The 17,947-nt window shown below is 42.5% G+C and overlaps 1 protein-coding gene across 2 annotated transcripts in view; it reads right to left on the reverse strand.

Annotated features, from left to right (window-relative positions):
• Positions 1–17,947, reverse strand: part of PLCH2 (phospholipase C eta 2) — a 741,045-nt gene that overhangs the window by 638,731 nt on the left and 84,367 nt on the right. For both annotated transcript variants that reach the window (XM_040427397.1, XM_040427403.1), the window contains exon 2: positions 8,058–8,537. In XM_040427397.1, the coding sequence (XP_040283331.1) occupies positions 8,058–8,166 (109 nt within the window). In that variant the 5' untranslated portion in view covers positions 8,167–8,537. The remainder of the gene's footprint in view (positions 1–8,057; positions 8,538–17,947) is intronic.

Here is a 17,947-nt window from a genome sequence, read left to right on the forward strand (position 1 = left end):
TTCTTTGTAAATAGCGGGTGCAATGACAGGGAACAGTGATTACGCCGCTCCCCGTCATTGTACCCCTCAGAGGCCACATTCATCGCTGATCATTGCATCTGACCTTAATATTTAAAGGGGCTGTCTGGGTTAAGAGCTGAACCCGGACATACCTCCATTTTCACCCAGGCTTCCCCCCTGACTTGAGCATCGGAGCAGTTCATAATCCGATGCTCTCCTTTGCCCTGCACTAAATCGCGCAGGAAAAAGGCATTTTCAAGAGTTCTGGTGACAAACTGGGCTCTCCATGGGGCTGCCAGGAAGCGCAGTGACGTCACCGGCACTGATTGGCTGGCTTTAGCACTGCCCTAGCCAGTAATACGACTAGGGCAGCACTAAAGCACTCCCATCAGAGCTTCCGCCCGGCAGTGTGTTGTTGTAAACAAATCAGCCCGTGCCCTGCGCGATCTAGCGCAGGGCAAGGGAGTGCATCGGAGCATGAGATGCTCCAATGCTAGCATCAGGGGGGCTGCCTGGGTGAAAATATGGGTATGTCCGGGTTCAGCTCTGAACCCGGACAACCCCTTTAAGTCTATAATTTTAAAAGAATCATACTTACCTCATCCATTTGATTGCGAAGAGCCCGCCGCTGCCATCTCAATTGAACATCCAGCGTGAAATCTCGCGCAGCCTGTGATGACATCATCACGTCAGGCTGCGTAGTGACGTCATACGTCACCGTGCATGGGACTTTGCGTGATCTTCAATCAAGATGGAGGTGGGTGTCTCTACATGCTTAAACGGATGAGGTAAGTATGATTTTTTAAATTTTTTACCCCATTTCACTGAACATCGGTTTGTTACCACAAAGCACGAGGAAATTCGGCTTCGCGGCAAATCGAATTTTCCCTGAAGTTCAGATCAAGGTCCACTTCGTGCACTTCGATTTGCTTAACACTAACGTGCCCCTTTTTCATACATTTGGCACATCCAAATGTAAAGCTTCTCCACACTATATGCCCTAAAATGATGACATAGCATGCACAAAAACCAACACAAAATCCACAACGCAAACCTGTATAAAAATACATTCCCCCAATGTGCTTTGTTATTGTTATCGGTTAGAAGAGTAATTCCTATATTCTAATGGAGTGATCTGAAAATTATTTCAGCCAAAAATCAAAGTGAAATGACCTGTTTCAGAAACTGTCAGGCTAATTGAGCGGTCTGGGTGGGAAAAGATGGCTAGCTCAAGGCAATTGAGCTGACACTGTTATAAAATCCTAAGGTACGTTGCACTTCTGTGCGCGGGCAAGTCTCTGCAGGAGCGGGCACCCTGTCATCACCATTGTTGCCGCTTTTCACACTACATTGATTACTCATCTTGTACACACTCCTTACACACCTCATTGCCGAGGAGCTTAGTACCTCAATATCAGCCATGATTCAAGTGTTGATACCAAGAATGCTATGTACAAAAGACCAGGGTGCTATGTCATGCATCAAACATTACAAGGATTAACACTTTGGTACTGTTTTTTTTTAAAGGGTTCTTCAGGAATATATAAATAATATGTAAAGACTGCCCCCCCCCCCCCCTTCAGAACCAGAAGCCTTTGCTGTGTCCCTTTCCACCTTGTTGTAAATACTTCTAGTAGTCAGCCATTTCTTTTGTTCGTAGGGAAGCTGGATGACTCCCACAGGGATGTCATAGGCAGATCTGCCCAGTTATGCACAAGTTTACCTCCTGCTCTTAGACTGATGTATAACTAGGCAGGTTGGTTTGTCTGGACTGCATGGACATTGAGTAACAACCTCTGAGGGAGCTGCACAGGTAGCCAGAAACAAATATAAAACATGCCAAAACAGAATTTTTTTTATCAACTTTACGTCTCTTTCGGTTATTGGTCAGTATGTTTATCAGTATTTGTTAAGCCAAGACCAAGAGTGGATCAAAAACATAGAAGAAATGCAAATCTTTCACTTAGGTTCTCCATAGGTTCATCTCCTGGCTTTGGCTTAGAAATACTCCATTCCAGATTTTGCCAGCACTTCTTACAGTAAAATAATGGACAGTGGACACAATGATGGAACCCTGTAGACGCCATTATAAGACTGGCCATAGTCATTAGATAGCTGTTAGCTGATCACTCCTTTAGCGGAGAGCATTTTCTCCCAACCACTCCATATTCATGTAATCTAGGCTCAGCCAAGAAAGCAAAAAACGGAGAGAAAGCTACTGCCAGACACCTGTGACAGTCGCTTACCTCTCCGAGAACCAATGGATCAGGCATGTTAAAATCCAACTGCCCGATACGTCTAACATCAGGGATGAGTCAGAAGGCCTCTGCACAAATGACCTGATTAGTCAGTCCCACCAAATCTAGTGTGTAAGGCCAATTTAAAGGTCCCTTTTCAGGGATAATTATCAGGCCAATTATCAGGCATGAGTGTTTGTGTAAACGCTCGTTCCCGATAACTGGTCTGTGTAAAGGGTGGCGACCATCAACTGATGAATAAGCAAACCCTTGTTCATCAGGAGATTCTGCCTTCTTGCCGCCACCAAAAATCATTGTTCCAGTGCAGCAGATCATACTGTCTAAACAGCAATCTAATGACCAAGAACGCTACAGCAATTGTTTGTCCCCATACAGTGGAGGTGATTGCTTTATGAAAATGCAGCTCTTATCTTCTCTGATGATCAGGCACTTATCGGGAACATTTAGTTTGTTGCCGATAATTGTCTAATACTGTATATCAGTTGGTGTAAAAGGACCTTTAGTCACATGAAGACAAGTCCTTTCCAAATAGAAGCCAATCACCATGGGCCCAGCTTCACACACTCTGACAAAGAGCTGAGCTTGCCAGAAAAGTTGCCATACATTTCCCTTGCTGTGGTCACAGCAGAGATTTTATATATAGTGTTTTCGCGAATATTTAGAATATATTGATATATATTCGTTAAAACGAATATTAGTTTTTTTTATCATCTGAACCTATTAGTGATAGTAAATATAATGGGTTCAGATGAAGAAAAAAAATAATAATATTCGTAATACGAATATAGCGCTATATTCTACATGTTCGACAATTCTACCAAGCCAACCCAATAGGAAAGTTTTCGATGAATGCGCATATTTAATTGCAGATTTTTCGCATAAGATAAACTATATTAAAGAATATTTTAATTCAGTACTGACTAAGATATTTTAGCCTTCTCACATTGGCCCACAAGCAAAAAGCAGGCCGGTAATAGACCATTACTTGTGGGCCAATGTGAGAAGGCTAAAATATCTTAGTCAGTACTGAATTAGAATATTCTTAATTATTTAATATAGTTTATCTTATGGGAAAAATGCGCATGCGCACACGAATATTTCAGTGACGATTTTTCGCAATAGAATAGCATTGTACGAATATAACGAAGTCTCGAATTAGCGAATATATCATGAATATTTAGCTAAATATTTGTGAAATATCACAAATTCGAATATGGTACCTGCCGCTTATCACTAATTATATAGCATATGCTTGTAATACATGGATGGCTCAAGTCTGCCACTGTTTAGGGGATATATAGACGACATTACTGACCACCCCTCTGCAATACTAAGATGCAGCTTTATGCTTATTTCAGCTCTAATACATTAACCAGCAAGGCCAAAATGATCTAACACTGGAAACGAATAGAGATCTGCAGTTGACTTTTAATTTAAATGACGTATAAAGCCCAACAGCAAGTGGTATGTACTGACATTTACCTAATCCAGCAAAGTAATTAGAATGATAACATTGTGTCTGCTATGTCAGTTAATCATGTATGAATATGCTCACAATTATTACTTATGTCATTATTCGCATGTGTGTTTTGCAGCTATTCATCTTTTCTATTGAGATATGATTATAAAAATAATAATAGTAATAATAATATATAATAATATTATTTGCATTGTACTCAATGAGCAAAGAGTAAAACAAGAAGTGAAACTTCTCAATACAGAAATGAACAGAGGGGAAGTCTTTAAAGAGGACCTGTCCCCTCTCCTGACATGTCTGTGTTAGTGACTACTTACATAGTTAATAACAACTCTGGAGCATCTATCCTTATGACTCTATGATGTACCATTCCTTCATTACTCCTTCTAAAAACTATGTGTGAACTGCTAACAGTTTGCAATGAAGGTTGAAATGGGTGTTACCAGTTGGGGTGGTGTCCCTGCACAGTTGGATGCTATCCAATCAGTGCTGCCAGTGTCAGACTGTGCAGAGACACACCCTCACAACTGGTAACACCCATCTGGACCTTCTTTGCAAACTGCTAGTAGTTCATTCATAACTTCCAGCAGGAATAATAAAGTAATGACACATCATAGAGTCATAGGAACAGATGCTCCAGGATTCTCATTACACAGGGGATGCTAGTAGAAGGAGAAGGTACTGGTCCTCTTTAAGAACTGTGCCTGGAGTGGAGCTTATGCCCCCAATGGTAATATGCCCTAAGGTTGCTGCTACATATTGACATACATCTTTAAGGGTATATCCCCCTTTGCAACCAACTGAATTGCTCCAATGCACCCAGAATAAAAACACAACTTTTCAACATTTTTCCGTATCGGTGCATCATCCATCAAGCAGAGGGAGAGGTTAAAGGGGCACTCATCATGGTTGGTCCTCTTAGCTCTGTCCTCACCCAATGCGCTTAAGATCAGACATTTCCCAGTGCTAAACTATTGATGCAAACATTGGAGCTGATGGCAATCAGAAGAGTCCCGTGGGAAAGATGGTGGTTCCCAGGCTTTTCCACCAGTTCCCAAACACCACCCCACGGTCAATGCTGGGCCATCAACTGATTTCCTGGCAATCCAGAATAGGCACTATTTTGGTCCAGTGCCAGTTTACCAAGAATTTAAGACCTACGATTTGCAAATCCACAGGAGCTTTCTATATACAGTATATAGGTCAGACATTGGGCAGAAGCCACTTTACACATACATGTACATACTAGTTAATTACTTTTGTGCATGAAGAGTATATTACACTTCTATTGAGTTTCCAAGCCATTGTTTGGATTCTTGACTACTTGGCTGAGATTTTCAATTACACATTCATGCAAACTCATTCGACTGCTGCAGTCACCCAGAATTAATATATTTTGCAATGAACAAGGGAAAGCGGCACTTAAAGTTCACCGAAGCTTGAAATGTCCTATTACATGCAGGTTTAACCCAATTTCGCTCCAAATACACAACAGTACGCTGGAGATGACCACAATAAAGATATGTCAGTGAGAGGACAAGATTTAGTTGCGTGTTACATTATAAATCATATTTACAAAGCATGTACATGATAAACAGTAGAGATAATATATATATATACACTGTATATAGAGTGATCATCTGATCATAAAACATTTCTATATCTGAACATTCAATATCATAACATACAAGGGTTTAAAGGAAACCCTGCTAGGAGTAAACCCTAATTCTCCAAACTCCACTGAAAAAAATGTTGTAGACACAACAGATCGCCTTACAATAAATCTCTGCCTTAGGCAATCCATTGAGCAGATTACTTCCTGCTCCCTAAGCACCTTTAGATCCTGGTCAAGGAGATAAATGCTTCAAATTTGGTGACATCACTAACCCAGATACTGTGATGTCACTAGTCTCAGCACAATCTCAGTGTACCCCAGGTACAAGGCAATCCAGTTGTAAAATTCCCAATATATACCCCAATAAGTGATTCCAGTTCCAGATACAAATGTAGTGAAAATGATTACTCTGTTAATTACCGTAGTCCTTTGTAGCTACAGTACAAACCAATGCAGTGGGGTTGACCACAGCAAGCACTCAAAATTCAACTCAAATCAACTGCTTTAGAAGATGAAATCCAATATCCTATTGACTACAGTTGACAAAGCCTTGGGTGTAAGAACCAGGGTAGCAAACATGGCAGCTGCTATGGGACCCAACAACTCGGATACTATGGAAGAGGCCGTGTAATATTGAATAGCCTGTATACTACTGCATTATCCCTGTACTGTGACATCATGTGTGCATTATACCAGAATGTGATATTATTATGTTTTCTCCTATGCCATAAGATCACAGGTACATAGTGACCTTTTTAGTGTATGCCATCTCTATACTGTGACTTCACTGTCCCACTATTGTGACATCATTGTGCACATTATTCCTATAAGCCTGATGAAGGTGACGGACTGTCATGCATGATTATGTTTGTTTTTTTAGCATGTTTTTAAAATAAATAATTTGTACTGGAAGTTTCTGCAGTTTTTTTCTTCTGCTGATCCAGCAACTTGCTCCATGTGTTCCTTCAAGCGTCCCTGAACGTCTGACCGGCGTACAAGCGCAGCCGCATAGCATGTCTCACTCTACTATAGAGTTGTGCCTAGCCTGCACAAGTACATTTGGTAAGGTGTAATTCTACCTACACCTCATCATCCTCCTTAAGGGTATCAAACCAGGGAGCGCGCCTTTCTAATTCTCTTTTTTACATTATTCCAATATTGTAACATCACTGTGTACATTATCTCACTATTGTGACATCACTGCTTGAATTGTGCCTCTACTGTGACATCACTGTGTACATTATCTCACTATTGTGACATCACTGCATATATTGTGCCTGTTCTGTGACATCACTGTGCACATTATCCTCATATTGTGACATCACTGCTTGTATTGTGCCTCTACTGTGACATCACTGTGCACATTATCTCACTATTGTGACATCATTGCATATATTGTGCCTGTTCTGTGACATCGCTGTGCACATTATCTCACTATTGTGACTTCACTGCTTGTATTGTGCCTCTACTGTGACATCACTGTGCACATTATCTCACTATTGTGACATCACTGCTTGAATTGTGCCTCTACTGTGACATCGCTGTGCACATTATCTCACTATTGTGACATCACTGCATATATTGTGCCTGTGCTGTGACATCACTGTGCACATTATTCTCATATTGTGACATCACTGCTTGTATTGTGCCTCTACTGTGACATTATTGTGCACATTATTCCAATATAGTGACATTACTGCGTGAATTGTGCCTGTACTATGACATCACTGTGCACATTGTCCCAATATTGTTTCACTGAGAGTATTATCTCTGTACTATGCCTTTACCGTGCGCATTATCCCTGTACAGTGACATCATTATCCACATTATCCCACTATTGTGACATCACTGTGTGTATTACCCCTGTACTGTAATTTCATTGTGAGAGTTATTCTTGTACTGTGACAACGCTGTATTATGCCTTTACTGTGATATCACTGTGTGCATTATCCCTGTAGTATAACATCACTTTGAGCATTATCCCTGTACTGTGACATCACTGTGTTATATAGCCCATCATTGTGAAATCATTGTGCATATTCTCCCACTTATGTGACATCATTATTCATGTATTGTAAAATCACTGTATTCTCTTTGCATTGTGACATTACTGTGCTATTCCTGTACTGTGAAATCACTGTACACATTATTCCCGTCCATTAAAGGGGTTATCCAATCCTATAAAATGTCCCCCAATATGCCGGACCCCTCACATTAAATATACTTACCTGGCTTCCCGCGCTGCTCCCTAGAATCGCGTCACCCGCGATGCTAGGGAGGCTCGTCCCCGTCTGCCATTGGTTGCTCCCCAAGACACCGGATGTTTTCATCCGCGCACGGGGAGAAGAAGCTGCAGCGGTGCAGGGACCAGGAGCGGCACAGGGAGCCAGGTAAGTATATTAAATGTGAAGGGCCCGGCATATTGGGGGACATTTTATAGGATTGGATAACCCCTTTAAGGACACCAAAATATTCAGTGAATTTTCCATATTCTGAACTTGTTGCTGAAAGTGGTCATAATGCAGTATGGCCCCATTCCAAGGTTTGCTGTGGGCCCCATAGCACTTTATTACTACCCTCATCCACCCCCCCGGACAAACCCCCTACTTTACTTTTTTATACATTTTTAAACATCTCACCGCAATGTAAAACCATTAAAAAACACAATTCATGATTCTAGAATTCTGGACAAATGTTGGTCACTTACCCACATCAACAATATTTTCAAACAGAAATATAAAGTTTGGATCATCTCCATTGACTGACAGAAGAGCTGACTTATTCTTGGACTTCACTTTTGGAGATGGTATTTCCATGGTGATTTAAAAACCTTTCCAATAATTTCTGGTTAAATCCGCCAGTATAATCCTTCAGTCTACTCCACCAGTAAAGTTTGTGCTAGTTTCCAGATGGTTCTTTACTAACAATCCAATGTTACGGAGACCAGATCTGTCCTCTGGGTTTTGTTTCTACAAGGGCTTGAGAAAAGTGATGCTTGGAGTGTTTTTCTTCTCTCACATTACAGTGTCAAAGGTGGCCATCATGAAGAAGTGCTCGTCCCACCTACACATGCTGTGGTAGAAATATCAGGTGTTGGCGTGGAGAGAGGCGTGCCTGGGTCAATTGTTTACTACCTGTCTCCAGATGATTATGGCTAGTCCAATTACTGTCTGTACTCCTCTTCACCCTGTCAAGGCAAAAGAGCTGTTTTTGTCAAGTCATTATAATCTTACAGACAACAAAAATTTAAATAACACCAATTGACTCCGAACATTATTGTTCCATTCATACAGTAGTTGAAGGGAAGATGTGATAAAATGCATCATACTTTAGTTTATCAGAATGTTACGCTACTTTGTATATCACCATGGAGCTAGTATAGTTTTTGTCTAAAACATGTGCCAAAAACTTGAAGACTGCGACAAACAAGGTGCAAAACAGAGTCTATAACTAAAAAAAATTATCATTATTATTATTATTGGGGTAGTCCGCACTTTTACTATTGATGACATATTCTCAGGATAGGTCATCAATATCAGATTGGAGGGGGTCTGACACCCGGCACCTCCGCCAATCAGCTGTATGAGAAGGCGGCGTGCTCAGTGCGCACCTGCTGTCTCCCTTCTCTCTTCCTGTTTACCGCTGCTGATGGGTCATCAATAGCTGATCAGTCTAGACCCCCACCCGATTAGCTGTTTGAAGAGGCTAGTGAACACTGCAGCTTACTAAGTATAGTTCAGTACATTATATAGTGGCTGTGCTTGGTATTGCAACTCAGGCCTATTGACTTGAATGGACTGAGCTGCAAACAGGCCACGTGACCAATGAACATGACATCACTAACCTAGGAAGAGGCTGAAATCCTCATTGTCTGATCTGGGATCCACCATGATTTTTTATCGCGAATATCGGCACTTTGAGAATTCACGAAGATGTAGAATATAGTGCTACATATTCGTAATCGCGAATATTCTAGATTTTTTTTTCATCAGTAACCTCCCTTCTTTCTTGTGGGCCAATGAGAAGGCTGCAATGTCTTTGTCAGAGCTTAGCAACATCCCTAGCAACCAATAGGAAAGTTGCCTACCCCTTACTATATAAGAACCTCCCGAGCAGCCATTTTCTGCAGTATTTTGCAGTTCTGAGAGAGAGAGAACAGTGACATTGCTGTGATCTGTGCTTTCATCTGGATCCTATTCCTTATCCAATTACATTAGATAGTTACCTCATATATATAATACAGATAGTTAGTGGGAGATAGTCAGTGTAGGTTAGATAGTGATATAGTGTGGCTGATAGGTTCCAGTGCAGGGTGTTAGGTTGTGTGATAGGAATTACTGTTTCTCTGCTGTCCATACATACCATATACATGATGTCACAACAATACTTAGTGCACCAATCAGTTATATGTAGTCAGACCTGATAAAATGTGAAGTTGCATGTATGCGCATCATTAGTGCCGATTTGCGCAATCGCGAAAATAATGACTGGAGATCACAAATTCTAGAATTTTCAAATTTATTGCGTTTAGGTGAAAAATTTGCAAAATATAGCGAAAACGAATTTTGCCTATGCCGCTAATCACTACTTATAACTACTGGTAATCATCTTCTAAAAATGGTCCATTTATTTCGTCTGACATTTATCTAATACTAGCTGAAGGACCCGGCTTCGCTCGGGTATGTTTAATCTATTTCATTTAATGTTTGTGTGTGTCGTTAAAAGATATCAACACTATCCACTATAACAGTGACATCTACAGCACCCGCCCCCAAAACAGTGACATCTACAGCCCCCCACCCCTTAACACTGACCCCCCACAGTGCCCCGTCCCTTAAAATTGGAACTCCACAGCAGCCCACCCCCTTAACTTAGACTTTTACAGCAGCCTTCCCCTTTAACAGTGACTTGACAGTGACCTCCACAGGGGCCCGCCCTCTTAACAGTGTCCTTTACTGGATCGGGGACGTGTCCTTTTGAACAGCTCACTCTAAGGGCTCTTTCACACCTGCGTTCTTTTCTTCCGGCATAGAGTTCTGTCGTCGGGGCTCTATGCCGGAAGAATCCTGATCAGTTTTATCCTAATGCATTCTGAATGGAGAGAAATCCGTTCAGGATGCATCAGGATGTCTTCAGTTCCGGAACGGAACGTTTTTTGGCCGGAGAAAATACCGCAGCATGCTGCGCTTTTTGCTCTGGCCAAAAATCCTGAAGACTTGCCGCAAGGCTGGATCCGGAATTAATGCCCATTGAAAGGCATTGATCCGGATCCGGCCTTAAGCTAAACGTCGTTTCGGCGCATTGCCGGACCCGACATTTAGCTTTTTCAGAGTGGTTACCATGGCTGCCGGGACGCTAAAGTCCTGGCAGCCATGGTAAAGTGTAGTGGGGAGCGGGGGAGCAGCATACTTACCGTCCGTGCGGCTCCCGGGGCGCTCCAGAGTGCATGGGGCGCTCTGACGTCATTCTGGAGCGCCCCGGGAGCCGCACGGACTGTAAGTATACCGCTCCCCCGCTCCCCGCTCCTACTATGGCAACCAGGACTTTAATAGCGTCCTGGCTGCCATAGTAACACTGAAAGCATTTTGAAGACGGCTCCGTCTTCAAATGCTTTCAGTACACTTGCGTTTTTCCGGATCCGGCGGGCACCTCCGGCAACGGAAGTGCATGCCGGATCCCAACAGCGCAAGTGTGAAAGAGGCCTAAGACAGCAGCACTGTACTGTCTGAGTGTGATCTGCAGGGAGAAAGTCACCCTCCCTCACACCTCTGCAGCTGACAGAAGTTGATTTTTACCTTCATTTTTGCAATCCCCATTGGCAGAGGAGTGATAGTGGGCGTGACCTAACCGGAGCAGGGGCGTGGCTTAGTGGGGCCTGGGGGCAGGATTTTAAGTCTTTTGAGGGTGGACACCTTGTGGCAGGGGGTGTGTCTGGGCTCCTTACTGCAAGAGTGACGCCCCTCTGGGCACCTTACTGGCTCATTTCAGAGGATAAAAACATCTATTGCTGGAACAAAGGCACATCTTGAAATAAGGTACTAAGTGCTATTAGGCCATGGCTTTACTTCAGCAGTGAAGATAAGCTCTCCTACAGCAGTGAAGATAAATGGCTGGGTTGTTATGGAAACCTGGAATAAAACTGTGTATGTGGAGGCTGGAGGACCTGCGAGCTTCTATTGGCTGATAAAGGTCACGTGACCAAGTTTCTATTGGCTAATACATTTTTGGGAATATATTGGGAACGGTACGTCCTAGAGAGCTGAGACCTGGTCTAAAACCTTCCCGAACACCTGATGTACCTGTGTGCCAAATTTCGTGATTGTAAATGCGATGGTGCGGATTCCTTTAGCGGACATGCACACATACACTCAGCTTTATATATTAGATGCATGAGCATCTTACCATATTGCAAAGATTGTTGTCAAATGCTGACATTGTTCCTAGTATAAAACAGCTACATCCAAAATCCTGCCTTGTCTAGGAACTGCTATAAAGCAAAATCAACCTTTCCCTCCACTAAATCACATACAGTGACTAGCGTGGAAGAACATGGCACCTTCATATATGAACCCTCCTACAGATGCCTCCTGACAAGACCTCCCAGTAACTTCCGATCAGAAGGTATTCTACAAAAATATGACCATTGAAGTTCTTAACTAAATCTTAATCCCGAGTGGATATGAGTGTATTGATTCACGCATCTCTAGTTACGAGAGCAGACCTCACAAATTTGAGCTAACGGAGGCACATCGAGTCCCTAACGGTTTGCATTTTGGACCTGTGGGCACTAAATGTGCTGTCATATTTTACCTCTGTGAAGTACCATTCTCTCTTAGAAGTAGTACTAGTAATGAATTCATTTCTTAAAATTCGATTGTGGTCCAATTGGCCGCCCAATTTCATTTGAGTACAGATGAATTCAAGCCGAACTAAAAGTTCCATAATTGCCTGGAAAAGTCTCTCTCTCCCTGTTCTCCTGAATTCAACCAAATACTCGTTACCATCAGAATGTTTTGCAAAATTCAGGTCAAATTTCAGAATTTTAGAATCGATTCACTCATCTCTACTTAGATGCAATGGTTCTAGGGGAAAATATACCTATGTACAGTAATACAGAATGTGACGGAGCAATCCACCTCTGTGTACCTCTATAAGAAATCATGGTATATGGAGGTAAATGATGAGCCTATAGGAAGCTGTATGCTTGGTATAACAGTTACAGCTAGAGTGCCCCTATAACAGGCCCCAAATACCCTTACAATACATCTTCTTTTGGTATAAGTATTAGGCATGTAATGAAGTGAACTCTCTGAAGCAAGAAAGCGTCTTTATCTTTCCTCATCAAATTAATTTAATTGTGTGAGGATATTATTGTGACTAAAAGCAGCATGTCTGCAAGAACCTAACGTGCAATTACATTTTATTAGGAGGAGGGTTCCCTCCATCTTCGCTGGACAGGATTGGTTTAGTCAAATCAGGAGTGAAAATGTTCTTGTTAAATTTGAAGGCCTTTATTTCTGCCGGGTTAATTATATGTTATGCCGCAAAAAGTCCTGTCAGCATATTTCACAAGAAGTACAAGCTGTAACTGTGCAAAGTTTACTTGTCAAATACATAGAACTCATGAAGTAAGACATTCATGATGTTCGAGGCCTTTTGTGTGGTAGACACAAAGGCCTTTTTTTCAGGTACAATGACTTACAAGGGGTATTCTGGTTGTACAGCTATCCACAGCAAAAGGGATAGCTGCTAGACTGGTGGAGGTTCTACCGAAGGGACCTTCACCCTTCATGAGAACGGGGACCCTGTGCCCCTCATATGAGTGGGGCAGCAGGTTGAGAATGCACACTGCCGTCCCATTCATCTCTATGGTAGTCCCAGAGTACAGCTCTTGGCTATTTTCAAAGACGAAAGGAGTGGCAGTGCGCATGCCTAACCTGCCGCTCCGTTCATTTTGAGGGGCTCCAAGGGGTATGGGATACCCGTTCATGTGATCAAGTGGTAGGACTCCCACCAATATAATAGTTATCTCTACACCGTGGCCCGCACCCCCCAAAAGGAAGCATGCACACTGCCTCTACATTCATCTCATGTGAAATAAATTGACATTACCAGAATAAACCGTTAAAATGAAATCCTTGACTTGAAAAGCCTATCCCAACTTGTAGAAGCATCCCAAGTCTGGCCCTGTCATTAGATCCTTGCGTTTCTCTTGCCTCCAGCACAGGAGACAGCCCATTATCACCTTTCCAGCAAATCTGTCTTTACAAACTGACGACGAAATAATAAAAAGAGCTTATAAATACAAACCTTCCTACCATGAGTCCTACACTGACAGACAATATCATTGGTAGCAACAGCTTATAATCCACCTCATAATCGCCGCTGAAAGATTAATAAGTAATCGGAGCTTGGATGAAGCTTCAGGATATATTAGGGTATTCTGAGATATTTCAACTGATGACCTATCCTCTGGATCAGCCTTCTCGCAGCTTTCCTAGGCCATGTGACGTCACGTTCATCGGTGGATCCTGCTCTAATGGACGTGGACTAGCCACGTATAACATGGTCGGTCATTCATTTCAATGTACGACAGAATGAAACTTGCTCTGGTAACAATAACTGATGATCAGAGGGGAGGAGGGGGTTCAGGGGTTCCAAGAGCTAGACCCACAACAATCAGACGATCAACATCTCTGTATAGAAGAGGTTATATTCACGAGGCAACCCCTTTAAGTCAGCAAGATGCCAAAATTTAGAATTAGATTGAATAGATCTCCTGGTACTTTAATATTGATGACTTATCCTTATAATAGGTCATCAATATCAGGTCTCAACCCTGTTGATCCTTTTTAGAGGAGCTGCTGTGTGCCGGAATGGCTCCCATACATCGTACAATGACCATACCTGGTTACTGCACCACAGCTCTCGTTCACATTCAAACCCTGCTGATCTGATATTGATGACCTATCAATATTAAAGTCATGGAAAATCTCTTTAATATGAAGCGAGTAACTACAATGTGGGTACACCTCTGCAGAATGTGTTGTAGCTGCATATAAAAAAATATATACATATGTGTGTGAAATTCATATTCAGCCTTCTGAATAGGTGATGAATGTGCTGAAGAGAACTTTTCACTTGCTCCACATATTTCATTCCAAGGGAAGGAAGTCAACGCAAGTCTTTGCTTGTCCTAAAACACATCACCTAACCAAACAAAGCAAACGTTCTTGTGCGATTCTGCAAGTACCAAGCAATGACGTATATACAGAAATCATCCAGCACAATGAAAATTTCCGTGATGAAGAAATCAAGCAGTTTGTGATCTATTGAAAAGGTATGCAGGATGCACACAGTTACACAAAGAAATTGTTGAGCACTTTCTTACAGTCTTGTATGTGATACTTTCATATCTCCAGTTTAAATTCAGGCAGGCTCTTCCAGCAGAGAACAGCCTGCCTGAATTTTCCAGATCCGGCGCCGCCAGATGCAGACAGAATGTCCGCTGACGCTATTAAGTATAATGGGGTCCGGCAGAGATCCGTACGCATTCCGGGAGGCAAGTGAAGAACCAGCCGGACACAAACTGCTGCATACTGTGGTCTGTGTCCAGCCGATCCTCCGAATGTCTACCGGAACGGCCATGCTGGAGTTCTACACTGGAGGTGTGAAAGCAGCCTTAACGAGGTTTCTGGCAACTGCTCTATTTTATTAGCATTAATAGGTTGAAGTACACTTTTTTTTACGAGGTTTTGTTGGTGGCCTAGGACATACCTCCCAAGTGTCCCACTTTTAGAAGGACAGTCCCTTTTGCTCCTTAAAGGGCTTCTGTCACCCCACTAAACAGTTGTTTTTTTTTGGTTAGTTATAATCCCTATACTGCGATTTTTTCATACATACTGTAATTAATCATTTCGGTTCAGTAGATTATGTTAAAAACGTATTTTTAAAATATGCAAATTACCTTGCTACCAGCAAGTAGGGCGGCTACTTGCTGGTAGCAGCCGCATCCTCCTATCCTAAAGACGCCCCCTACGCATGTTGATTGACAGGGCCAACGGACGGGATCGTCCTCTGGCTGGTCCTGTCTGCTATCAATATCTCGCGCCTGCGCCGTAACGGTATTCAGTCGGCGCAAGCGCACTGAGAGGAGGACGCTCGCTCGGCCGCTCCATCCTCAATGCACCTGCGCCGATGACGTCATCAAGTACACCCGGAAGAGATTTATTATTAATAATCGTTGGTGGTACAGTGTTAATAACTGTCATTTTTATAAAATTATTTATTCCCATTTCGTTGGTGGTTTTTGTGGCAGCATGCTTATTACGTACATACTTACCTGATTTGAGCATCCAGCGACGTCACCAGACTCTCCGCCTCCTTCCAGCGATGCCAGCGTCTTCTCTTCCGGGTGTACTTGATGACGTCATCGACGCAGGCGCATTGAGGATGGAGCAGCCGAGCGAGCGTCCTCCTCTCAGTGCGCCTGCGCCGACTGAATACCGTTACGGCGCAGGCGCGAGATCTTGATAGGAGACAGGACCAGACAGAGGACGATCCCGTCCGTTAGCCCTGTAAATCAACATGCGGAGGGGGCGTCTTTAGGATAGGAGGATGCGGCTGCTACCAGCAAGTAGCCGCCCTACTTGCTGGTAGCAAGGTAGTTTGAATATATTAAAAATATGTTTTTTAACATAATCTACTGAACCAAAATGATTAATTGCAGTATGTATGAAAAAATCGCAGTATAGGGATTATAACTAACCAAAAAAAAATGTTTAGTGGGGTGACAGAAGCCCTTTAAATGTCCCTCTTTTTGATCTGGGAAATAAATGTGCATTAATAAATTTACTAAATTGTTCCTCTTTATAGGTTCTACCTGTATATTAGACCTCAACTTTATTATTTGGTGCAATTTGGACCTTAAAATATCTATAATCACATGATTTATATGCTAATATTCAAAGGGATATTGAAGAACAAAAAAAAATAAAAGAACTTCTACTAAACTCACAGATCCCCAACTGATGCAGTTCTGATAGCGCAAGGTCCTCAGTGCGCCTCTCTTCCTGCTAATTTCTTGACATGGCTGTCAGTGGCAGTCAGTTAGTGGCTGCAGCCATGATCCACCTGAGCCAGTGACTGGATCTTTCACAAAATGAGCTGCAAGTGTCCCTCTGACCATCCAAAAAGTTGGGTGGTATGGCCTAAGGTATGGTGGCTAAAGCCAAACTCAAGCATTCATTCCATTCACTAGTATTGATATGAGACACTATATCATTTAAGCCCCCTTCCAGAACCAAAAGACTGTTGGTAACGGCTGTCAATTTCAGGTATTAGAGCCTGTAAAAGGTGGTACGAGGGTGATGGATTTCACTTTGCGGAAATGACTGCAGACCAGTGCAGTGGTACAGACTTTACTTATGTTTTTCACACAACAGTAGCACAGTAACAGCTGAAGTTCATTCTAGGTGGTGCTATACGTGAATTTTCCAGCACATAACCTGAACAGTATTTAAGTTGCAGCAGTTTTAACACTTGGACCTCATGTCAGTGTTGCGTTGACACACACCACCGGGACAGTTCTAAATTCTACGTTCACTCATACTGTCATAATTCAACTTTCAACTTCAACTTGGAACATACAACAAACAATACATTTTTCTGCTCAGGAGGAGAAAAGCCAATTTAAACCCACCTGGCTCCATTCACAAAAGTCCTACTTCAACCTATCTTTCCTACCACACTCATCTGTCCTAGGACATTCCAGGACCAAGCTATCCAGTCAACACCATAGGTCTTAGGGGCAGCCAACCTCCAGCTATAGACTACACATTAGTTCCTCCCAGTCACAATTGCAGCCTCCCCCAGGTATAAGGGTAGAAACACCCAAGTGGTCTTGACTATCTCCTATGCTGACATCTATCACGTTTCTCTAACAGTCGCAGCAAACTCCCCAGAACTGACTTCAATAGTCTAAGGCTATGCCAACTTCAGTATGCTACAGTGTTTTCTTCCCCTTAACATTGTGCTGGGACTTACGAGGTGGCACGTGTCCTGGTCTCTCCAAAGCATGCAGGGTGACCTAGCACACTGCAGGTCCACAGGCCTCTGTCACTACCTTCTGTACCTCCAGCCAGCCGAAACTCATAATGAACAAGTCCCCTCTGACCTCCAGCCCACTGATACTATTGCAATGGACAATCCACTCCAGCCCACAATTGCCGCCCCCTTAATGAACAAATCCTCTCTGGCCTTCCGCTCACAAGCACTCATTTTATGGACAGACTCCAGACATAACAAATCCCACAGGTAAACATCAGGATAACATGACACCACATGCCGACCATATGCACTCCACCGCCACTCCAATATAAACAGTTAATATTACAGTATAAGCACATACATATTGGATTATATATACAGTACAGACCAAAAGTTTGGACACACCTTCTCATTCAAAGAGTTTTCTTTATTTTCATGACTATGAAAATTATAGATTCACACTGAAGGCATCAAAACTATGAATTAACACATGTGGAATTATATACATAACAAACAAGTGTGGAACAACTGAAAATATGTCATATTCTA

This window comes from Bufo bufo, chromosome 1 (assembly GCF_905171765.1).
Source record: "Bufo bufo chromosome 1, aBufBuf1.1, whole genome shotgun sequence".
NCBI classification, from domain to species: domain Eukaryota; kingdom Metazoa; phylum Chordata; class Amphibia; order Anura; family Bufonidae; genus Bufo; species Bufo bufo.